A 25,191-nucleotide genomic window follows, 5' to 3' on the forward strand; every position below is an offset into this window, starting at 1 on the left:
TGCAGGCACAGAAAAATAAATATAATTTTTATTATTGTATTATTTATCACTATTATGTTATTTTATTTTCCCTATTATATTTTTATTTTTCATACTTTTACACACATGTTTAGATGGTATAAGAATACTTGCATGATGATATTTGGTAGGTCATCACCTCGCGATGTGATTCAGTCAATTATCAGGACAATCTGATGTAGAGTTTCAAATTAAAAGCTTTAATTTGGAAATACAACAGGCTATATCAGATTGTTTTGATATTTAGTAAATAACAGTGAGGTGAACTACCAGTCTGGATTGAAATGAGTCTGTGGTAACAGGACATTTATTTTTAATCTGAAATTGAAATAAGCCTGGATGTCATTTAAAAACTAATTCTTTCATAAGTACTCCATGACTCTGATATAATTAGCCTATACTTCTTGGACTACATGCACAGGTACTATGAAGTACTTTTACTGTGTACTTTTGAAAAGGCCCTTATACAGCACAATAAAAGTATATTTTTTCTGACTTTGATGTCTGGTAAAACTATTATGGAAGATTTTTTTTTTCCAGACATCAAAGTCAGAAAAATGGGATTCATTATCATTATGGGACACTGACAGTGGATTACTCAAATGGAACTTCATAGTAGCCTACTTGTGCGTGTAGTCTAAGAAGTACTTATATCACGATATCAGAATCCTGGAGTAAACGTTTTTATCAGACAACAAAATCAGAGGAAAACTTACTGATATTTCCACTGTATTGTTTATTTGACTTCCATTTCAATCAGGCAGTGTGATGCAAGTGTGAGGAGAACAAGAACAAATCAGGAGAAAGACACAAGGTGGGAAAGATTCAAAATGTTTTACTGGTGCTCAGATGAGTTCCAGCCATAGATTGTAAAATTCAAGCAGAAAGACTGGTTGTAATCTCTCACACAATTTAGCTACTCCCTCTCAACCAATCGGCATGCCGCTGTCAAATTTTAAAATGTGTTCTCTGTCTTCCGCTGTCATTTCAGTGCGATCGCTGCGACCCTCCTCCGCCCCAGTCACCTCCAATCCAGCTCATCTAAATTCAGAGACAGCCCCTGAAACCCACTCCTCATCACAGCCTGCATATCCTTACAATCACCACTAACTAGTGTTTGGTGGGGGATCCATCCTATCCTGCTCGCTACCCCTCATGAAGTAATCATGACGGAATCTAATCGCTAAAGACACTGCATATTTATATTTTCCTAAATTGCGAAATAAATAGTTGTTAACTTCAGTCTCTGCTGATTGAAATAGTTTTTCAAGACCCACCTAATATGTCATGTAAATTGCTCCCTTAAACTTTTTAAAAATCCTTTTATTTAACTTAATGAATCAAAATGATTTATGTATAGATTTTTTCCATTTGATCTTATTCTAAGAATGGAAATGCTAAGCCTCTAAAAATCAATTGCCTTGCTCTTCAGTTTACCTGAAGTGAGATTTTTCCCTGTTTTAAACAGCAGAACAAGGTTCTTGTACACAGATTGCTGAACTGGGAAAGACATACAGAGGCAATTATCCACAAGAATACTAACAAAACGTCTTAATCCAGGAACTCAGTGAAGATAGAAATACAAGATAATAACTTCCCACTTCTGTTAACACTGGCATCCATATAATCCTCAATCAGTAGCCATGTTGTGGATTAATGGAAAGAGTGACGTTTACAACAATCACTTGTAATGTTTCTGTTTGCACCTTGAGTTTTTTTTGTTCAATGTATGTTTTAAGTATTTTTCTTGTTTTTATTTCTTCCCCTGTTCAAAGATAATTCCTTTTCCTCTTTTCCAATGCATTGAGGCCCTTTAGGCCATTATGTTCCCATTCACTGAGATTTGTGTGTGCCTGGATCACAGTTCTCGTCTACCAACAGAGGTTGCTTACCAGCTTATAATAATATAAAAGCTGTTTGCCAAGGACAGTATCAGGGGATTACATCAAGTACATTTGGAGTGACCCCTATCTTCAAGTTAGCAAAGAGAACCTTTCAGGGCCTGATATTGTAGTTTCACAGACTGACATCCCTGATGAGTGGTGTGTGTGCACCAATCAAATCTGTTTACCCTAATGGATAAACAATTCCACACTTTAGATATTATCTCTGTTTTACTGTTGCCAAAGTGTATCATTTGTGAACTTTGTGTATTGAGGTTAGGGTTAGTATCTGGAAAGGCTGTTGTCATAGAATAAAAACGTTAATGTCACACATTTACAAATTCTTATGCATGTTTTTGTTAAAGTTTCTGATTGTAAGAACTCTAGTGACAAAACTAATTTGACTATATTTGTCTATTACATTTATGAATCATTAAACATTACACCTGGGATATTTGAATGTATCAGCACATGCTGTTTTCTGTGATGATAACTCATATCATCATGCAACACTGCAATGCAAACATTTATTTTATGTTATTTTTTAAACGCAGTTGCAAAAATGTTTGTGAGTTTTTTCTTTGAACAAACATATTTTCAGTTTGTCCCATGTCCTCTGGGGAATTAGAATCACTTCAAGTTCTTGAATTTGAGTTTTGGGTTAGAGAGTTTCATGTATGGGACACAGTGCTAATGTGAAATCATTCCTTCAAAACCCGTTCTTTAGCAGAAAAAGGCTTTTCAATTTTGAATGTATATCCGCTAAGTTCTCTATCAGTTTGATAGAGAATCAAGTGATGTGTACGTGTACTAAGATAGATCCTGATAGAGCCTTCAGTAGAATTCACTATCATAATCAAAATCCATCACTTGGATCTGGTGCCTTTTCTTCTCTTCCTCTTGTTCCTCTTCTCTTTTCTGCTCCTCACTTTCTTCATCATTTGTCCCATCTTCTTTTTTGATCTTACTAAACTCCTTGTATATTCCAGTTAGAGCTTTCGCTGCTTCCAGAGATACTTTTAGATTTCCAATCACCTCCTTTTCTTCATCTACACCCACAACTGAGAGAAAAAAACAAGGGAACACTCACTTTAAGAAACACATATTGTTACTACTTCTTTCTTTTGCGGCACAAAGCATGACACACAAACATTACATACTGTCTATTTGTTGGTTGATGACATCATTTCCTGTCAGGAGCAGTTCCGGTAAATCCAGAAAAGCGTGTCCAACATCCACACACTCCTGGTCATCGTCCATCGGCTCATTGACTACTGTAAACTTTAACCTGCCACACAGACACACACAGACACACAGACACACACTCTTAGTTGTAGCTTCTGCATTCTACACTAATGTGCAAAAGTAGACAGAAAACAGCAGCAACACTACCTGCCCTGGTTGGGGTCAGTACGCTCCAACATGGTGTAGAGATATTGTCTGAGTGGAGCTGACCCGGAACCATCTACATAAATCACTGAGAGAGACAAAAGGAGAGATTGAGGTTTGTAAAGGAGCTTAGAGTGTCATACTAGCAAAGCTTGCACTTTCTCACCTCTTGTAAAATTGTAGTGAATCTCCTTTCCGTCTAATGGTTTGCAGAGGGACATCGGTGTCTCAGTTGTCTCCATTGGGATGCCAAGCAGCCGATATTCTACATAAACTCGCTGCACCGACTTGTCCAGCACCACAAGTGAGGAGGGCTCAAACATCAGGGACAGAATCTCAACTCTCAGACTTTCTCCCTTAAAAGCAAAACAGTTCTGTTCAACTCATTACTTTGAGGTAGATGAAACCAATGTGGTCTTTTTGAATAATACTGTAATAATCTGGTCAGATTATTTAAAATATGAATAGTTGTTTAACAGGCATTATAGCAAAATGTGATCGTAAAACTAAATGTAAAATAACATGTTACTCTTTTGTTATTATACACTAACTTTGTACCTTCTTCATTTTTGGCTTTGCTGTAGTGATGATGTCACTTTGTGAGGAACTTGTCTCAGGAGACTCTGGGATGTCACTTTCTTCTGCAGCTACTGTTAAGTCAAAACAAATAAAATGAGATCTGATTAGTTTGAAAGCTTATTTTAATTAATACATGTATTTATTTTTAAGGGTTAAGATCAAATGCTATATTTTACTGTTATTCTTTGAATACTTGAAAAAGGTTAAGATTCATATAGTAGGTGTTAAGATCTATTGTTTGGATATGAGTAGTTACCGCTCTCCCTCTGCTCCTTTTCCTCCTCTTCTTCATCAAGTGACAAATGATCCTAAGGAGAAGAAATGAGTTCACCAGACATATCTTATTTTGTGTTTACTATTTATTTTGAAACTCTTGTTTGTCATTACAAAAACCTTTTTTAACTTGTATTTATTTGCTGTGAATATTGACTTTTACAGATATAGTTTAATGGCCTGTGAAAAGAGAGAGAGAGAGAACGAGATCCTACCTGAGCCCTGGCATCGTTTGTAGAGCTTCTCCTTGACATTGAGGAAGAAGTTCCCTCTGAAGACCTTAAATGAGATTTAATAGTTTATCAATATACAAATAATCTACATTTGTTTCAGTATCAATTTTAGTTTTAGGTAAATATGTAAAAAGGAAAAAAACGAGTAATTTCCTACAACTGAAAACTGTCTCTACATATGTGATGGTTGGTTAGACCGTTCCCTTATTTGTCCATCTACACATTTGCTTACTTCCTTCCTGGTTTCAGATTGGGTATTCCCTGGTAAATATTTGGTGATGTCTTGGTGGATCTTTTCTTGTACCTGGACTGGCCACTTGCTGTTGGAATCACAGACTCTCGTCTTCTATACTCTGAGCTTTTCTGTTGGACCAGTGGTGGTTGAGGCTGTGGCTTTGAGCAGACAAATAAACTCGTAAAATTAGTGAAATAACTTGGAAATACACTGCTTTTGTTTTCGCTCCTTCTTAAAAACCTCACCAAAGCTTGAGTCTCTTCCTGCGCTGCTTTTGTTTTAATTGGCCCGAGGAAATGAGGCTGTGGGAAAAAAGAACAGTTATTAAGAAAGGAAACAGGAACACCTTCCAACACAAATATACACCAAAATGTCACCTTCACTCTAGGCTTGGCTATGGGCCTCTGTGACGTGTCCTCTCTTTCTTGTCTACCCAGCACAGCGTCCAAAGATGGTTGTATGGGGTACTTCCATCTTATCATGATTCTGACCATGCCCCGTGGTCCTCCAGCTGGATCTCTCAGGACAAAGTCACCTGAGAGGCCAGACAGACAAAAAGTACTTATATATATATATATATATATATATGTAAGACTTTTTTCTCACTTGTAGTTCAGGTAGAGAAGACTAAAGTGGTTTGTGGCAGCTTCCTGTGAGGCTGTGTTTTCTTTCAGTTTTTGAAGTCTAGTTGTTTTTAATTAGTCGACCCGGGACTGTTGTTTTTTCTCTTTTGTCAATTTTTGGGTAATAAATCCACCACTTAATTTTGAGACAACCACAACCACCACCAGTGCCGAACAGCCACACTTAAATCCCATTTTTCATGTAGACTTACAACCAGTTTGTTGTAATCAATACCATGATTGAATTATTGAGTGATTATACAGGAGTTTTTACTTTTAGTAATCAGTGGGAATATTCGATTATACAGTTCAGGTTTAATCCAAGATCATTTGACAATAGTGATTTGTGAACCTTTGTATATCAAGCGCTTGATTTAAATTCCCAGAGGAAGCAATGTGAAAGAAGAGTTTACATCTTACCCAAAACAACTTCTTTTGGTAAAACATCCAAAATGAAGACTGACTCGTATCTAGCATAGAATGAAGAACTTCTTCAGCATTTTTAGACTACTCATTTTTTTGTGTTATTGCTTTCTGACTTTATATTACCTTCTATTATTTCCTAATTAAATGGTGTAGCTCCAACATTTCCTTATAGGTCAGTGTTCATCTGAAGACATTCTTTCTCTGTTTTTTGTTTTGCAGTATCAAACATCAGTTTGACAACAACAGTATTGTCTTTTTAAAAAAAGATAATATTAATAAAGACAATGACACTGCAACAATGCTACAAGTTTGCAAGATGTTGTTTTATTGGGATTCAACTTAATGAAGAATAAAACTAAAACAAGATTTAAGTTAATCAGTTTTTAAAACTTTACTAAAGCACATATTTACTTTGTTACAGTTAGTCCTAAATCCAAGTGTTCATTTTTTTTATTTTACAATACGCTGTCCAGTACAGTTAATTTTTCCTTTCTGACATGTTTTGTTTATTTTATACACAACTAAAAAAAAAAAATCAAACATGGATTTGCTTCATTTATTTTTCTTTGAATGAACACCTTGACCTGGAATAATTAAGGTCGAAATAGTTATTTCTACAGTGATTTGATATTGAGCAGCTGCAATCGGTTCTATCTTAGAAGATAAGATGTTAGATGCCAAAACAGTTGTAGTATAAGACCAATTATTTTAAACATTTATGTAAAACATGTAATATGTTCTACCTACAGCTAGATAAATGCTTACTATAGTAACATCTCTTTGTCTCACCTCTGATGTCTCGGCCTGAAGCAAGGATTCGCAATGGGATCGGGGTCTTGGCAAGATAGGACGGTGGCATCTCGTCTTCAGTGTCATCAAACACGTAAACCCACAAACTGCTGGACCTACAGGTATAATTAAAGTCAAATGTTTACAATATTTATTATCTTTCTTTATTCAAATATTGAGATGATTCAGATTATCCTTACTTAGGCTATCATACCTCAGGTAGTGCAACACATCAGTTGTAACTGCTAGTGGGTAGCTAGCAATGTCATTGAACACCGGTTCAGAGGTGCACCTAATTGTTTGCGAGACATGAGGCGGCAAGTCGTAGAACCTGTAGGTCAGGTAGGAATCAGGAAGAAGTCCTGTCCAGCGAGCACTAAGGCCAACACAACGTTCCAACATAATCTCCAACTCATTGGGGATCCCACCACCATAGTCATATAACTCCTGCAAACACCATTGAACATCTGTTGTTGTATTTTACTGACACTGATACACTAGAAGAGTTGACATGTTCAGTGGTTCTCAACTGGTTCATCGGGACCCAGAAATGGGCCGCGGAGCCTATTCAGTGGGTTGTGAATGTGTGCCTGGACATTTTATTGTGTCAAAGCATCTATGAAGGGCTTTTTACACGTTTGTTCTGTAGTACAAACTGCACAATTTGTCCTTTATTAAATCTGAACGGTTGAAAAATATCTGAACATTAGGTCGTGATTTCTCATTAAGAAACTAGAGATGGGTCCTGAGGCTGGACCACTTGAGAACCACTGTTCTATACGTTGACATATTCCTTATGCATAGTACAAGTCATTTTAAGAAGCAGTTTGTGTACCTCGTAAGCAGCACCTTGCCAGCCAAGAGAGATCTGAACAGGTCTCTGCACGGCTCCTCTCTCCCTCAAAGGGTTGAGGGGTTCAGCAGAATTGAACAGGCATACCCAGAAATCCACAACGCCAACAATGTCCCCCTCAGAACCTTGAACCCAAACAGAATTTAAGATTTACTTTGATTCTTAGTTAACAAATAAACACACATTGCATCATTAACCAAGTCCATCATAGTATTTAACAAAGAATATCTTCAAATCACTACATTTTAAAACAATAGACAGCAGTAACATAAGAAGGTAAGATGGGGTATACATGTTTTTCTATACAACATCACTCACCTGTAATGTTGACAGATCTACACATACGCTCTCCTCTCCTTTCCTTGGTGCCCATTAGAGACAACTGCCCACTTCCATGTGTCAGAAAACTGACCCCCCCTAACGCCTGGTGAAGCTCTACTCTGACCCTTGAATCTTCCAGCCTGCCCACATCTCGGTCCGTCAGAGCATAGCGGGACGTGAAGCTGTAGCTTGGTTGGCAGCCTGAAACCAGAGGAGTGGAGTGCATCTCATAGTCTAAGAGGCTGTAGGTGCAAAAGGTCACAATGTCTCCTCCTCCGTTCATCTCTCCTTGATGGATTCTTCCCATCGTACGAAGCCCAGATGGGGTGAAAGTTGCTGCCTGGATATAAAATACACAACAGTTAAGATGGATTGGAAAAAAGTTTCTAATAATTTAAAATAAAAAAAAGTCATGTACAACTTCTACATGTTTTTAGACCTTCAGATGGATCTCCAACAGTGACTCTCCGGCCCTTAACTGAGAAAAAGAAATGTCTTCACGTGACTGCAGCACCTCTGGGTCTCCAGTTGGCCAGGAGTACTGTGTTGGCATGGTCTGTTTGGGGCTGTAAGCAAAGTCTCTCATCTGAGCTTTGGAGTGTAAATATCAAATAAGAAAAAATAAGAGTTATAGGGGGTATTGTTCCAAATAATAACTACACATATGTTTATTACATCGCAAATTATTAAATGATTGTTTTCATTTATACTTTGTAAACTGCTGATCTGAAGCAATTGTTTTCCTAAAAGTTTGTCTTTTTCTGCCATCCTCCTCCTGCTCTCTTCCCGCACTGTCTCCATTTTCTGGTTAACTGAGGTCAACTCCTCCTTGGAAACAAAAGCTTGATTCAGGATTAAGTTTACTCAAAATTGGAAAAAGAAAAATGTGAAGAAAAGCTAAGATAGAGCATCTCTGAGTATACCTGTAGATCTTCGCTGATACGGTGCTCCATCAGCAGAAGGTTTCTAGTTTTTTGTAATTCCAGGACAGTCTCAGCATGGGAGGCCTGAGTAATTGCCACATCATGGAGGGAATCTTCTACCTTGTGACCAGTCAAGAGAAAACCAAGCTCCGCTCTGCTCTCCTGCTGCATCCTAAATGCCTTTTGTTGAAGGATAAAGTTATTTCATATTTGAAGCAGCTTAAAGAGGGCTTAAAAAAGAAAAATACATTGAATACAATTATGAAAAAACCTTGATCTGCAAAAGAATACTGCTAAGCTCCTCCACACTCATGTCAAACTCCTGAAAGAGAGGAGAGGACAATACAACTGTTAAAGGTGTGGAGGACATCTTGATAATACACCACCATATGTGTGTGTGCGTGTGTGAGTGAGTGAGTGAGTGAGTGAGTGAGTGAGTGCATCCTTGACCTTGGTGACAGAGTCTAGTCTATTTTGCAGAGCATAAATCTGCTCTTTGTAGTGGAGAACCTCTTGTTCTAGATGTTCACTTTTCTCTTTCACCATCACAGAAAACTCTAAACGAAGAAAAACAGAACACACAGAAATGAGATCAGCAATACTGTTTCTGTTCCAATATCTTAGCTACTGGAGAATTTGTTTGCTTTGTGGATAAATGAAAGCTTCAGGTGTGCCACAGAAGCTACATAATATAAACAATCTCTAACTGTAACAGTGAATCCTATTTTCCTTTAATTGACAAAAGCAATGAAAACATGAGACTCCTACCTTTTTCTAGCTCCCTCTGCTCTTCTAGTCTCTCCTTCTCCCGTCTCAGATTGTCCTTTTCCAGCCTCAGCTTGACTCTTTCTTCCCTCTCAGCTTGCAGAATCTCCTCAAGTCTCTGAATGTTAATGCTGCTTAATTGTTCTCCCTCTGTCACCCTCTTCTGGTCATCTTCACTACATTTTTCCAACTGGTCACCCTGGTTTCTTTGATCAGCTAAAGTTCTAGGAAGTGAAAGGTAAATATAAACATACATAAGGAAAGGAATCTTATTTAAAGTCGTATTCTGCTTTGCAAAGCTACTTGAATTGACTAAAGATTGTTTTGCAGGACTTAACCTCTTCAGTAGAGTGTCATAGTTTTCTTTTATTAGATCCTTCTCTCCCTCCAGGTCTGATAACCTCTCTTTAAGCTGAAATTAAAAAGAAATATTCAAACGGGTTAAAAGCTATCTTTTCAAATGTTTATTTGTCTTTCTTGGGGTTGTCTTACCTTGTCCATAGTTTGTAAAGACAAGGTGGAGGTGGTAAGTTCTCCCTCCAATTCCAGTGCTCTCTGTCTCGCCTGCTTCAGCTGCTCAGCGAGTTCCTCCACTTTCTCCAACAGAGCTTCCTGACTGGCCCTCAATGACCTCTGACTCTATGGTACACACATACATATATATATATATATATATATATATATATATAAAAATAAAGTAGATATAGAGGGCCCTTACCTCCTCAAGCTGATTTTCATATGCCTAGAACAAAATGATAATTATTTTATTATCTGTTTACATGACCTAAACAAGAGACTAATGAGACAATAATGCTCACCTCTTGCAGTTCGTTTAACTTCTCTTCTGTGACCCTCAGGGCTGTACTCTTGTCAGAAAGCTTCTTTTGTAGACGGATCAGATCAACGTCCTCTCTAATAGTAATTCTGGCGGGGAAAATATATTTTTGTATGATTGATGAGATATGATAATGATATGAAGAAAGAAAAATTAAAAAAACAAAACAAATTTCCCTTCACAGGGTTAAAAAAAAATATATATATATGGAACCTTTTGTAAGACCTGTGTCTTTCTATCTGTTGCTTCCTTGTATCTTTCACAGTTTCCTCAATCTCTTTTTCTTTCTCTCTCAGCGTATCTCGAAGCGCCTGGGCGGTCAGCTCCAGCTCTGCAACCCTGACTTGCTCAGCCACACTGGACCTGCTTGGAGGGAGAGATGTAAGAGAGGTCAGAGTGAGGGAGGTGTGTGAGTGAGGGTGGACAGCAGGGGAAGAGGACTTATGTTGTAAAAGTTGATCAGGAGACAGAGAAATCAAATATTAAGAACAAAAATGACTAATAAAACAAATACAGGACTGAAAAACTCTGACTTGAATCACACCATTTCTAAGTATGATAAATTAAGATGACATGAGTGGGTTAGGCATATTACATTTAAGTTAAACATTTTATTACAATTGTCATGGAAAAAGATTGTTAGAAGAAAATAAGATACTGCTAATATGTCAAAAAACAAACTGCACTCCAAAGAGCTGTGTAGGAGGGGACTCCTTCACACATTTGGAACAGATAGTGTCTGTTTAAACACAAGAAATCAATGCCATTAAAAAAAAAGGAAATCATTCTAAAATTGTCTTTGTTCTTTTTTTTTCTGTTCAGCTCTAAATGATGCATTCACATACTTACAATCTCTCCATTTCCACTCTGGTGTCTTCTAACATCGGGCCATAGCGAGGTGGAGCAGTCTGGGGTGCTCTCCTGACTTCCCCATCCATTTCTCTATTTTTACCTGACATAAAGACAAATCAATTGTAAGGGCAGAAGGTCAAGGACAGAAAAGAAAGCAACAATATATCCATGTTTTTGACAAAGCACACATACCTTTACTGAACTTATATGGTGTCCGTCCCCGGAGGTCCATGATGTGCTGCCTGGCCATGCTCAGTTTGTTCTGTAAGACTCCTTTCTGGCTCTCCAGCATAGCCACATGGGCTTCCAGCTCCTGTATGGTGTCCTCCTTGTCCCTCTCCTTCACACCACTGGACCCAGGACGTGCCTGCTGAAGACGCATCAGTCTTGCTGACATTCTGTAGCATATGGAGGTTAAATGTGAGTTAAATCAGCTAAAGGGAACTTCCCTTGTTGACGCAAAATTGATTTGCCCAGTTCACCCCAAATGCCTTCGGTAAAGTGCAGTCTTAAGGATAAATGTCAAAGTTTCTGTGTTAATATATTACCTGCGTAGCCTTTGCTCCTGTGTACATGTGTGTTGTCTTAGAACACTGTTTTCCTCTTGCAGCCTTAGACACAGGTCTTCCAGGTGCTCTCTGGGAAATCGAAACAAACGCTGTGGATCTGCCAATGAGAGAGTGAGAATTATTCATAAATCAACAAGTTGGTGCCTTTGTGTGCATTTGAGTGAAAGACTGAAATATTTCAATAGACATGTGCCATGCTTTTACCTTTTGACTTGATGACATGATGCTTTTTCCATAGCTTCAAATCATGAGTATCTGGAGAACACAACAAGAAAATGGCATACAAATCACTGGAAATGTATAAACAAAAGACATGTTCTGCTTCTTTAGTAATATGACGTGATGTCTTATTACATTTTGATATTTAACATAAACATTCTAAATTGATGTACTTCAAGCACAGATTTGTCTACAATCACCACATCACAAGATGACAAGGATGTTGAATTCTTCCTGGTCATACACGAACCTTGGACAGTTGGTATAAGTACCCTCCTCATCAGTCCAACATCCCTGACTGGGAGATCTCCTGCTGTCTCATCCACCACATGGGACATCATACCTCTGCATAGAGACTTAGTCAATCAGAAAACCTGAAAACGTGTAATATCGTTATCAACTGCTGGTTCATTAGGCTTCATCATTGTTGATATAAAAAATGAATAAATGTTAGGTTATTTGATTTGAAGCAACATAAGAAACCATGTTTGACTCTATAGAGACCATACACTCCAACATGTTACATTCAGGAGAATTAAACTTCCTACCTGGTAAAACTGTCATTCCCAAAACATTATTGATAAAGGAAAGATCATAGGATAAATGTTTTGGCTAGTAGCCTAATTGGGAACGCTTCCGTTTAACGTGGTTAACATTTAGACATTTCCACCGTCACACATAAAGATATTGGCATTTTAAACTACATTAACACATTTCTTGACTTACCGTTTACGTAATCCAAACAGGTTTCACACGTCGTACTTTCTTGCCTGTAGGCTCCAAACCTCCAATCATCACTTGGAAGATATCAGTTTGAATCATTTTCACCCCTTGCTCTTTTCCATCTCTTTAAAGTTTCTCTATATGGATCTCAATTTGAATGATTCTAGAAGCGTTAAAATAAGTGTTTTCAATGTGTCTACTATGTGTCTGCGTTCATTTATCTTAATGGCATACCCATTGTGCTGTATGTAGAGGTCTAATATATCCTTAATATATCCTCCCAGACCCGACAAGTCCTGGGTGCACATGCACCATCTGCCGATGACTAATCCCATCTCTGCGCTAATCTGATTAACCAACGTGGACTGTCCAAGACCTGCTCTCAAGTCTATGTTGTGTTAAATATGAATGAATGACTGAGGATAGTTATCATAGGAAGGTCTTCTGATCTGTGATCAAGGTCTTACTTTTTAACACCACCTTGCTGTTGGAGGTAGAGCAGAATAAGGGATCGGCTGGATTAAAACAAATATTTATGATCAGTACCTAAATAAGAGCAGTTTCTGAACAATTTATCCTCAAATATAAAATGGAGCTCAGCGTAATTTCAATCAGAAAGAATGGTTATATTCTCTCACACACATTTATTCAATTTCTTCATTCAATTAAGCCCCTCCCTCTCGACCACTTCCTCCGTCTCCAACCTATGTCTCCAACCCAGGCCCTTTTTCTAACCAACCCCTACACCCTCCCCCTCCGTGACGGAGTGCACTCTGTCAGAAGTCACAGCTGAATGAAGTCCCCTTTATAAATATGTAGGGTAGAAATACAGCGGCAAGATTTGGGACAAACTTTCCTCTCTCACACGGAAACAGGAACTGTGTGTTACCATGGTTACTCAGCGGTATTTTGCGGGAACGGCTTTTTTTTTGTAGCTAATGCATTCTGTAAAAATATTTATGTAGCCTAGATTATTCTTCTTCTTTAGTTATATTAGTGTAGACTTATAACAAAACTATTATATTGAGCCTACATTGTTTATTGTAATTTATAATTTAAGTTAATTTATTGTAATTTCATAGAACAGGGTGTCCTAAATTAATGCAAAGACAAGGATAATATCGTTGAACATCAGAGCAGCAAAAAGTGTATTTTTTGTTGTTGAATTGAGATTTCACAAAGACATCAAAAGTAGAAAAATAAGAAATAAATATTAACAGCGAAAAGTTGTCTGCAACATGATTTAATATGATTTTGTTTTCGCAACAGTCCCTGTAAATATAAAACACTTTACAATTTTTATTGTAATTGATTTTATTCTATTAAGGAAAACGGCTATGCCCATATTAGGGTTGTGGCAGATTTGATTGACAGCTCTGCGTGCTGCATCTGTCTGTCAGGTCAGGAGGCTAACAGCTTGATCCGTCAGATTTCTCCTCTTTCTTACTTCGTTTGGAGAGTTTGTTTAACACATATCTGACAACATACATGGCTTGCTGTGCGGTTAACAGACCATCCAACAAGTTGATGCTTCAGTTTTTTTCGGTAAGTGATATAGTAGTGTTATATTTACTGCTTACTCATGTGTTTATATTTACGGACCTAGCTTGTTTAGCGTTAGCTTGTAAACCAGTCGGCTAACTGTATAGCTCATTATTTACATTTTTTTACGGTCAATGGTTTAGAAATGTTTGTTAAGATGTTGTTGAAAATAATGAGATTGTGTGATGTTAGAAGCTAAAAGTTCACCTCGGTGGTTAACCACAGACTGTAAGTATGGTTATTTGATGTTATGATGAATGTTATACTCCACGTAAATGTGGACATTAAAAACAAACTTTGTAGTAATTATCCGTCAGTAACATAAACTGAACTGAACCTAATCTGCTGTGTAGGTTATAGAGGATGACATTAAAGTTACATGGTTGATGTAGTGTCTTAAGGTTTGAGCAAACTGTTAACAAAAAAAAACTATATTAATAACCATATTAATTTTCACTGAACTCATACACAGAATATAGCAGTAGAAATATAAATAACATATGGAATGAAAATAAGATATAAAGCACATAGATATAAAGTATAAGAAATAGTTTGAAGAGTACAGCCATGTACTGAGCTCATGTTAATAATAAATGAGTTACTGTATGTTCTGTACTAAAGCACAGAGAGTTGGGACCTGTTAATGATTTAAATAATTCAGGTTATATTTGTTTCATGTTAAGATGAAGTACTATCCACAATAAATTGCTTAATTTTTCCTCACCCAAAATCTGAGGCAATTTGATGTGGAATATCATTGTGTGAGTGAGTGAGAGAGCTGAAAATAGCATGATTACAATAATGTTTATCTTATTAACTTTGAATAGATGTTGATTACCTGAATACTGTACCTTTGTTGTCTGGGTAGTAAACTGTTGAATTTATAAATGTGCTCTTACACACAGATGAATACAGAAAAATAGATGAGAACAAAAACAATGATTTAATGAATAACTGATATTTTCTCTCTTTCTTTTCCATCCTGAAGACCCCTCACTAAAAGTCCATGTTCTCCTGGATCCATGTCACATGCTCAAGCTTCTTCTGAATGACATTTCAACAGTCGAAGTTCTGGAGAGAGAAGATGGCCAGCAGATAGGACAGCAGTACATCAATGAGCTCCACAGGCTTCAGGAGGAGGAGGAGGGTTTGCACCTTGGAAGACTGTATTCATGCTTCAGCTGTTCAAATAAAAATAGATCTCCTCCAAACAACTTGCAATCAAACTATTTTCTTCCCATTTTAAAACCCTTTGTCCAGTTTAGATGGGAGAAGTTGATATCATGTGATATTGATCTGGGAAGACTACATTTCTAAATCATTTTTAACTGTTTTTATTCACAAGTTATTGATCTTATTTACTCTCCATGTATCTTTGATTTAAGAATGGGGCTGTGTTTAAGGGCATATTTTTGCAATGACTCTGTTCCATCCCATTTTAAGAAATGAACTACATTAGTATTTATCAAAATAATAAAAAGCTGTGTAAAAGTAGACTTCCTTCCCTAAGCTATTGAGTTTAGCATTAATGCACATTTTAGTCTTGTCATTTCAAATCTGAAATGTATACACATAAGTAGACATAAAGGAGTCTATTTATATAGAAATATTTATTTAATCTGAAAAACAACATTAAAAAAAGTCTGTTTTTACAGCAGATATTATGTGTTTACAGCTTGGTACAAAACAAACAAATAGGTGTGATTAGCTCATGTCTCGATGGACACACTGTACGGGGGGGTGAATGTTTTGATGACTCATCAGTTTTGATCTGATAAAGGATAAGAGTTATTCACAATAAGGCTTAAAACCCGTCTCAGCTCCAGCTCTCAGCCTGTGGGTGACATCACTCAGGCCATCCGGGGGAGACCTCCCTCACAGTGAGCTGTTGAAGAGAAACAACTGAAGAACCCCAGAAGAACCAACAAATGCAGATGTTGTTGAGGCTCAGGTTTCTTCCTCTGTCTCTGCAGCTCTCTGGGCACCTCGACGGACAAGTCACCAATAATCCACACTGTGTCTATAGGAGAAATACAAAGGTGTTCAATTAATGCCTCAGACAAGACAAAATGTACAGTTAACTACATGTAACAGCTCAGGGTGTTTTTTTTGTTATGAGCCACATCTGCAGGAATAATATTGAACAAGGTAGCTGCAACTCATAATAATAGATGCCAGTCTTAAACACTATTTTTTCTAATACTTAGTTTTTGGTGTGAAGCTGACACTGTCCACAGACTCCATGACTTCACGGGGTTCAATAGAAAACAAATATCTTATAATAAATACTAAATAATTATTTTTCAATTGTCATGTTCACCTCATCGCTGTTGACATCAGTAAATGTAAGACACAGACATTCCTCTTTTTGTCAGAACATGAACTGCATTATGATATTGATTTCTTCTGGATGTCTCATATTTATTTACAGTTTATGGATAAAACTTTGTTAATGTATTTCTCTGCTAACACTGACAAAGTCTAACTGCTCTGACAAATAACTAATAACCATTGTTGTATATTTAAAAAAGTGTAGTTTTAAGACTTTAATTAAATATTTGTGTTGAATATAATTAGTTTTAACTGTGTTGTAGAAAAGTTAAATGTTAACTTACTGTTTATAGAGTTTTCTCAGGACGAGCAGGAATAGGGGATGCTAGGCTGTCAAGTCGACCGCTAACGTCGAGCTGAATGGGCGGAGTTAAGTCCCGCCGGTCCCGCCTTACTGCTGTTGGTAGGTTGATCCGAAGTTAGGTTGAGACTGCAAATCCAATATGGATGCGGCCGTCGATTGGACTCATTTTCTGCCTATGTAACAGACGGGTCAGGGTTCGTCCAGTAATATTTACAGTCTATGGTTGATTCATCCATTACGACCGGACACAATAGGCGTTGCACGTGATCCGAAAGTCGGCATCGGTGCAGACTCGCTGGTGGAGGGTTTTACAACCTACTACCACTCCCCGCCAGTTGGTTTGGGACGGACTTGATATGGCGGACCCTCCGCGGGGACTCGCAAACGGAGGGGTAGTGGGTAGGGGGTAGGGATAGGGGGTAGGGATAGGGTGTAGTATGGAGGACGAGACCTGACAAAAGTATAAATAAATACTGGAATGAATAAATAAAATAAATGGGACATAAATAATTAAATGTCTTAAATGTATTTCTACATTTATTTATTTCCACATTTATTTATTTCTACATTTATTTATTTCTACATTTCTGTGTCCGTATGCTAATGAGGTAGGAGGGACTAAAGTCAGTCTCATTCAGGATTGGTCAACTGAGCGATCCAGCCAGATCTATTCCTAGCGAGACTTCCTGTTGACGTTAAGCAGCAGACTAGCATGGCTTCAACCGGGAGATCGCTGGCAGACCTGCTGCGGGAAGTTGCTGACCATGGAAGCGATTAGTGATCAAAATTCAAAAGAAAAATTTCATTTTAAAATGAAAATACAGTAACAGAAACGCGTTTTAATTGTCAGAATATAGGTGCATTATTTGACCTACATTTAAAATGAATGTTGAGCCAGTTTGAATTATACTTTTACTCTCTATGCATGCATTTTGTATGACATAATTCAAACTTGCCATGCTAAAAAGTGATCATAATTCAAACCAACTCGAAAACGAGTGGACGGCGCAGGAAAGTGACGTCAGACTCCAGCTCCCAGGCAGGGGAACGTAATATCTATGAGGAGAGCGGGCTGAACGCTAGTGATGTGAAAAGCAGTTCTTTTCAGTGTACTGAATCAGTAGAATCAGTTCAGTAAAGTGATTTGTTCAAAAGATTCGTTCACCGAATCGTTCAGTACTTCTCTGCAGCTCTGTCTGTGAATCAGAATTTAATAAGCTGAAACATGGCCGAACGTTTAGTTCTGCTCGCGATCGTACTGAGAACAGTCGGTGGTGAATAATAAACCAATGAGCTGAGAATTTAGTTGGATAAAGCTACAGTTTGCAAACTGAAAGCTGTAAAACAATCACATTTATTTTCCCCGACCGTTCTGTTCAGTACGTTCAGTCCACAAATCACTCACTGACTGAGAGGAAGAGAGTGACTCGGAGGCAGAGAGCTCCGCTCTTCCTCTCAGTTCGTTCAGTGATTCACGTCGGAGCTCTCGTTCAGTTCGTTCACTGAATGAACTGAATGAGAGCTCCGCATTTGAGTCACTCTCTTCCTCTCAGTCAGACAGTCAGTGAGTGATTTGTGTACTGAACGTACTGAACAGAACGGTTGGGGAAAATAAATGTGATTGTTTTAGCAGCTTTCAGTTTGCAAACTGTAGTTTATCCAACTAAATTCTCAGCTCATTGGTTTATTATTCACCACCGGCTGTTCTCAGTACGATCACTGAACGAACTGAACGAGAGCTCCGCTCCTACTCTCAGTTCGTTCAGTGATTCACGTCGGAGTTCTCGTTCAGTTCGTTCAGTGATTCATGTCGGAGCTCTCGTTCAGTTCGTTCAGTGAACGTGACCGAGCGAGACTGTGAGTCACCAGCCTCAGTCACACACACACACTGTACTGACTGAAACACGATCGTTAGTAGATGTTAAAACAGTCAGCTGAGTGAAACTGAGTTGGATATAAAAGCCGTTTGTAAACTGACGGCAGATATAAAAAGCACATACATTTTCGCGGCACCTAAATGTTAAATAATATATTTTCTACTTCCTCAATTTTGGAGACATGAGAGGGAGAAGTAGGGGCGGGCTTTAGCGACACAGAGCTCCCGACCGACTCCGTCCTGTTGGTTCAGTCAGTACTATCACTAACATGAAAGGGAGAGGGAGGGCGGGCTTTGAGCGACTCTTACAGTCTAAAGAGCAATACGAGACGGGAGAGAAGAGAGTGCAACTGAAGTTGAGAAATGAACAACTCTATTCAGTAAGTGATTCAGTTCAGTTCGTTCACCCAGATGATTCGTTCGTTTTGAACGAATCGTTCATGACCGACACATCCGCCGACGCTCTGCCTTCGAGTCTCTCTCTTCCTCTCAGTCAGACAGTCAGTGAATGATTTGTGTACTGAACGTACTGAACAGAACGGTCGGGGAAAATAAATGTGATTGTTTTAGCAGCTTTCAGTTTGCAAACTGTAGCTTTATCCAACTAAATTCTCAGCTCATTGGTTTATTATTCACCACCGACTGTTCTCAGTACAATCGCGAGCAGAACTAAACGTTCGGCCATGTTTCAGCTTATTAAATTCTGATTCACGGACAGAGCTGCAGAGAAGTACTGAACGATTCGGTGAACGAATCACTTTACTGAACTGATTCTACTGATTCAGTACACTGAAAAGAACTGCCTTTCACATCACTAGTAAATACACTCGTCTGCCTGGGAGCTGACGTCACTTTCCTGCGCCGTCCACTCGTCCTCGAGTTGGTTTGAATTATGATCACTTTTTAGCACGGCAAGTTTGAATTATGTCATACAAAAGGCATACATAGAGAGTAAAAGTATAATGCAAACTGGATGACTGAATATTCATTTTAAATATAGGTCAAATAATGCACCTATATTCTGACAATTAAAACGCGTTTCTGTTACTGTATTTTCATTTTAAAATGAAATTTTTCTTTTGAATTTTGATCACTAATCGCTTCCATGGTCAGCAACTTCCCGCAGCAGGTCTGCCAGCGATCTCCCGGTTGAAGCCATGCTAGTCTGCTGCTTAACGTCAACAGGAAGTCTCGCTAGAAATAGAGCTTGCTGGATCAATGCTTGTTGACCAATCCTGAATGAGACTGACCTTAGTCCCTCCTACCTCATTAGTATACGGACACAGAAATGTAGAAATAAATAAATGTGGAAATAAATAAATGTGGAAATAAATACATGTATAAATAAATAAATATGGAAACAAATAAATGTAGAAATAAATACATGTAGAAATAATTAAATATGGAAACAAATAAATGTAGAAATAAATACATGTAGAAATAATTTAGGGTTGAGTCCTCTGTGGAATTGAAAAGAAAATTCATACATTCAAGATTTTATCCACGAAAGAGCGGTGGACATAAAAGTAGATGGCTAACAGGGTCCGTGTTACTTTTTCTAACTTTGGGCTCAAAAAAAAAAAAAAAATCATAATCACAATAAAAATCATTTTCATTTCTGCAATAGCGGATTTGATTATTAGCCATGAAGTCATAACTATCCAAGGTGGATTTACCACGAGCTACCTGAGTGAAACGAGGGTATATGTTCCTGTAGGAGACACAAGTCTATATGAACCTTGTTTTAAGAAAATGAAGAAATAAGTGTATGTATCCTAATTATTTACAGTCCATACTCCTGCCCTGTTGATGATAACATCTAGTCTACAAATATACATTTCTAGTTAATTTCTTTTTTCCTCTTCGAAATAGGATCGATATAATATGATTTGTTTACATTTCTCTTTTTGACCATGAAAAAGAAAATCACCTTGCCTTTTATATTTTTATTTGAAATGAAGACGCCTGTTACAGCTGTTTTTTTTAGGTTTTGAACATTAGGGCAACATGTCTGTTTCAAACTACATCAAATGACTAATTGAGTGTTTTTAATTAAAGCAAACGCTGAACATACATGGATTTTGAGATTGATTAATGCATGCTGTGACTCTTGTAATGTTTTCTATCTGTTATAATGTTCTATGAGCCTAAGCACGGTCTGAGCTGTGCTTATATTTACACACTTTCCTAAGTAGCGCGAGGCAATTAAAAGTGTTTGTTGTTTAATTTCGAACACAAGATAACTTGACCACTATCTCATAAACATAATTAATTCATTTTATATATTTATTCATATATTATTATTTTATGTATTTGTATTTTTTCACTTGTTTATTTTTATTTTTCGCTTGTGCTTTAAAGTGTTCAGAATGTTTAAGTTGGATAAATGCCTGTGGAAAGATGCCTTTCAAAGTCTTAGCTGAACGATTCTTCAACAGTACATTTTACAGATTGAGCAAATACTTCAACTGGAAAGACCACAAAATGGTGCTACAACAAATAGCTGATGGTATCATAATGGATTGTTCACAGTTTGTGAAAGAAAAAAAGGGAAAGAAGAAACAACTACCACAACACTTTCATCCAGGAGATCCTATACATGATTGATGAGAGTCTGAAAAACCAGAAGAATGTCAAGATTGAGATAGAATTTGAGGTTTCTCTGAAATAGCACATCTGCGCAGTTGCAGCTCGAGATTTTCAGGAAATACATGAAGATTTAATTTGGCTGAATGATCCCCACATTTGTCTCAATCTAAACAAAAAGAGGTTCCGTGTAAATTTCAAGGATGAATTCCATGAACAAGATCAGTAACAAAAGAACGCAAAAGATTTCACAGACCACTGCTTGAGGCCTGCTGTGGAAAACTTCATCAACAGATCCTTGGGTCCTGATATCATTGGAGAAATGAAGACCAGATTCCAATTCAGCACTCAAATGTTCTTCCAGTACTCAGTGTTACTGGATTTGCTTTCAAAGGATAAGGATTTGATTTCCTTTGCTTTCAAAGGATTTGAAGACTACTGGAGCTTTATCTGCTCATATGAGTGGTATGTTAATAAATGGATCCTTGATGAAATGGATAAAGTCTTGACAAATGAGTCTTTATCTGAGTTTGAGGACTCTTGGGTCAAGAATCAAGAGCATAAATGATGCAATACAGAAAGCTCAGGCAAAAGAGGATGGCAACCTGCAGGAATTGATCAAAGATATCCGACAGGAACTTGGTGAAAGACTGGTCATTTCCGAGGATGCTCTTGGTCCTTTTAGGATCCTGAACAATGTCAAACACAAAGAGTTTGCTCAATGGCTCACCGTCTGTGTGAAGGAAATAGAAGAAAAATATCAAAGAGCAGTTAAAAACACAAACATCAAAACAAAACTTGCAAATCTTGATGTAAAGCCTGAGAATGAGCTTTTCAAAAGTGTCATCGGATGTAGCAAACAGTGTCCATTCTGCGAAGCGCCCTGTGAGGTAGGAGGAATCAATCATAAGGAGCACACAACTTCACTGCATCGACCAAGGGGTCTGGGCAGACAAAAATGGGGTCGGTCAGAAAAACTTGTTATTGACATATGCACTTCCGCGATGAGCAGTGACTGTAGATTTCGCTGCAATGCAACAAAAGGTGAATGGCACCCTTACAAGGAGTACACCACAATTTTTCCTGACTGGCGAATTGCTCCAGATAAAAGCCTTAAGGATTCAGACTACTGGAAGTACGTACTGAAAAGGTTCAACAAGGAGTTCTCTGAAGCATACAATGCAGAGCCTGCTGATATTCCAGATACTTGGAACGATATCACACCACAGATTGCACGAGAGAGTCTCAAAAGTTCATTTAACATCAAATGAGACACTAACAACAGAGGTGCACATCCTCCTTTCATGGATTGTTTGAGCTCATGGATTGAGTCTAATATGTGAAAGAGGAAAATCACAATCAGCTCAATAGATATTATCACCAGAGAGACATTTTACAACTAATGCTTTCAATTTGGAAATAACACAAAAATCATTGCATTAGTGCTTTTACTAGTAGGCCTACTAGTGCATTAGCAGAGGTTGAATCCAACATGTTGATGAACATGAATCTTTTCTTTAACTCTCTTTTTGTTGATCACGACTGTTTTTGGATCAGTGCAAATGTAAGCACACATTATGATCATGCTATAAGTTTCCAGTTTGATTCAGTGTGACTTTGAATTTATGAAGTATGTTAAGCTGCACATTTACAGGCATGTGGTATTCTTTAAATAAGACACAGTATTCATTTTCTTTTGATTCTTTGTCTACTTAGTTTAGAGCAGTTTTTGGTTTTATTGTGTGAAGTTTCTGATGCAAAACTATTGAATTTAAATGAACGATCATTCTCTAAAAAGCAGCATGCATACAACCATTTACAGAATGTTCTCTTCATCTCTTCTTAATGAATATGCTTAAAATATATTTCATTTATATTTTGATATTGTCATCATGTAAGGCAGAAATTCAATCAACACAAATACTTCTTGTTTGTATGTTTCTAGAACATTGTTGCCTGAGCTTTTATATCAATATTCTCAGACATTTACGTTTCCTGTTTGTTGGTGAAGTTTCTGATTCCTGACATTATTATTTTGAAGACATTTAAAGATGAGTACTGCTGCATGGTGTGTTGTCAACATGTATACATAACTGACTTCTGTAAAATCATTGAATAAAGATACTAATCAGCACATTGATGTTTTCTAGATAAGAATGACAGCAGAGTGTAAAATAACTGATAAAGTAACCAGACAAATCATCATGTCACCTAGTAACTGTTTTAGAAAATGATTCATGACATTTTTCTTCATCTCAAGTCTTTGGTTTTCTGTATTCAACAAATCACCCCTCAGCTTTGAGATCATTAACATACATTATGAGTCTTTTCATTAGTTAGCTCAACAACACATGTTTTTTTATATAGATATAGTTTTGTGCTTAGAATTAAATGTACATGTTTTCTTCTCAACCAGTTCCTCAGAGTAGGAAGACCACAGTCTATGGCACCCTCTAGTGTCAGATTATAAAAAAGGCAAGGAAAAAGATGAGAATAAGTTCAATACCTTGTTTCTGATCTCATCGTCAGTCTAAACTAGACTGAAAGATTGGCAGATTTAAAAATTTTTTTTATTTATGCTCATCCTCTCCAGTGGTTTTTAATTTCAACATTTAAGGTGGTGAGGATTAACACCTTTCCTTGCACTTTAGAAGATAAGATAAGATAAGATAATCCTTTATTTATCCCACAACGGGGAAATTTATAGTGTTACAGCAGCAAAGAGCAAAGATTGCAAACAAAAAGTGAACACAGTACAATTTAAATATAAAAAGAAAAATTAAGAATGTACAAAAAATAGATACTAAAAAATAGATTTAAAAAATAAAAAATAGATCAGCTATTTGACAAAAGTGTAGTCCATAATAGTCAGTGTAACACAGACATGCACACAGTGCACATAAAGTGTAACATGTTATTGCACAAAGTGGTTTGATAAACATAATATAACATTAATATAACATTATTATTGCACAATGTCAGGGTAAATTGTGTGTGTGTTTTGTGATCTACTGGGAGCAGGCTTGGTTAAACAGTCTGACTGCAGCAGGAAGGAAGGACCTGCGGTATCTCTCCTTCTGACACCGCGGGTGGCGAAGCCTGCCGCTGAAGGAGCTGCCCAGAGCTGTTACAGTTCCATGCAGGGGGTGGGTGGGAAATGTTCTCCATCAGGGATGATAGCGTTGCCATCATCCTTCTGTCTCCCACCACCTCAACAGGGTCCAGGGGGCAGCCCAGGACAGAGCTGGCCTTCTTTACCAGTGTGTTAAGTCTGTTCCTGTCTGCAGCCATAGTGCTGCTGCTCCAGCAGACGACTCCGTACAGGATGGCTGATGCCACCACAGGCTCATAAAAAGTCCTCAGGAGGGCTCCCTGCACACCGAAGGACCTGAGTCTCCTCAGCAGATGAAGTCTGCTCTGGTCTTTCTTGTAGAGAGCTTGTGTGTTAACAGTCCAGTCCAGCTTATTGTTCAGGTGAACACCCAGGTACTTATAAGAGTCCACTATGTCAATGTCCTTTCCCTGGATGTTCACCGGTGTGGGAGAAGTGGGTCTGCGCCTGCGGAAGTCCACGACCAGCTCTTTGGTTTTACCTGCGTTGATCTGGAGGCAGTTCCGCTGTCACCAGTCCACAAAGTCCAGGTTGAGTTCTCTGTACTCCCCCTCGTCCCCATCAGTGATGAGGCCGACAATGGCAGAGTCATCAGAGAACTTCTGCAGGTGACAGTTTGGTGTCTTATGGGAGAAGTCTGCAGTGTACAGGGTGAAAAGGAAGGGAGCCAAGACGGTCCCCTGTGTGGTCCCTGTGCTGCAGATGACCCGGTCAGACACACAGTCCCGTGTCCTCACAAACTGTGGCCAGTTGGTCAGATAGTCCAGGAGCCAGGATGTGAGGTGCAGGTCGACTCCTGTGTGTTCCAGCTTGTCCCTCAGAAGGATAGGCTGTATGGTGTTGAAAGCACTGGAGAAATCATAGAACATGCCTGGCTGATAGGCGAACTACAGTGGGTCCATTGATGAGCTCACCAGGGGGCGCAGATGGTG

At 38.1% G+C, this 25,191-nt stretch overlaps 1 protein-coding gene across 1 annotated transcript; it reads right to left on the bottom strand.

The window, feature by feature from the left end:
* Positions 1-1,611: 1,611 nt before the first annotated feature.
* On the bottom strand, positions 1,612-12,801 carry rpgrip1 (RPGR interacting protein 1). Its single transcript, XM_065950841.1, has 31 exons — positions 12,512-12,801; positions 12,036-12,159; positions 11,771-11,821; positions 11,546-11,663; positions 11,190-11,395; positions 10,995-11,097; positions 10,359-10,511; positions 10,129-10,234; positions 10,029-10,052; positions 9,803-9,949; positions 9,649-9,722; positions 9,314-9,534; positions 8,996-9,102; positions 8,817-8,867; positions 8,546-8,725; positions 8,333-8,450; positions 8,062-8,213; positions 7,620-7,962; positions 7,284-7,426; positions 6,663-6,895; positions 6,449-6,564; positions 4,988-5,145; positions 4,856-4,912; positions 4,608-4,768; positions 4,358-4,421; positions 4,126-4,177; positions 3,849-3,940; positions 3,457-3,646; positions 3,294-3,378; positions 3,062-3,189; positions 1,612-2,962 (listed from the first exon to the last, which is right to left on the bottom strand). Exons 2-31 carry the CDS (start codon positions 12,124-12,126, stop codon positions 2,736-2,738), a joined length of 3,951 nt encoding a protein of 1,316 aa, XP_065806913.1. The 5' UTR covers positions 12,127-12,159; positions 12,512-12,801; the 3' UTR covers positions 1,612-2,735.
* Between the last annotated feature and the right edge of the window lie 12,390 nt (positions 12,802-25,191).

This window comes from Labrus bergylta, chromosome 22 (genome assembly GCF_963930695.1).
Source record: "Labrus bergylta chromosome 22, fLabBer1.1, whole genome shotgun sequence".
Taxonomy (NCBI): Eukaryota; Metazoa; Chordata; class Actinopteri; order Labriformes; family Labridae; genus Labrus; species Labrus bergylta.

What these genes read in the sequence shown, in the direction of transcription:
- rpgrip1 (XM_065950841.1), bottom strand. Translation starts at nt 12,126, where the DNA reads ATGATGTCCCATGTGGTGGATGAGACAGCAGGAGATCTCCCAGTCAGG. An exon ending in TCACTACAATTTTACAAGAG is followed by an intron (nt 3,379 to 3,456) that starts GTGAGAAAGTGC and finishes TGTCTCTCTCAG; the next exon opens with TGATTTATGTAGATGGTTCC. An exon ending in ACTGACCCCAACCAGGGCAG is followed by an intron (nt 3,190 to 3,293) that starts GTAGTGTTGCTG and finishes TCTGTGTGGCAG; the next exon opens with GTTAAAGTTTACAGTAGTCA.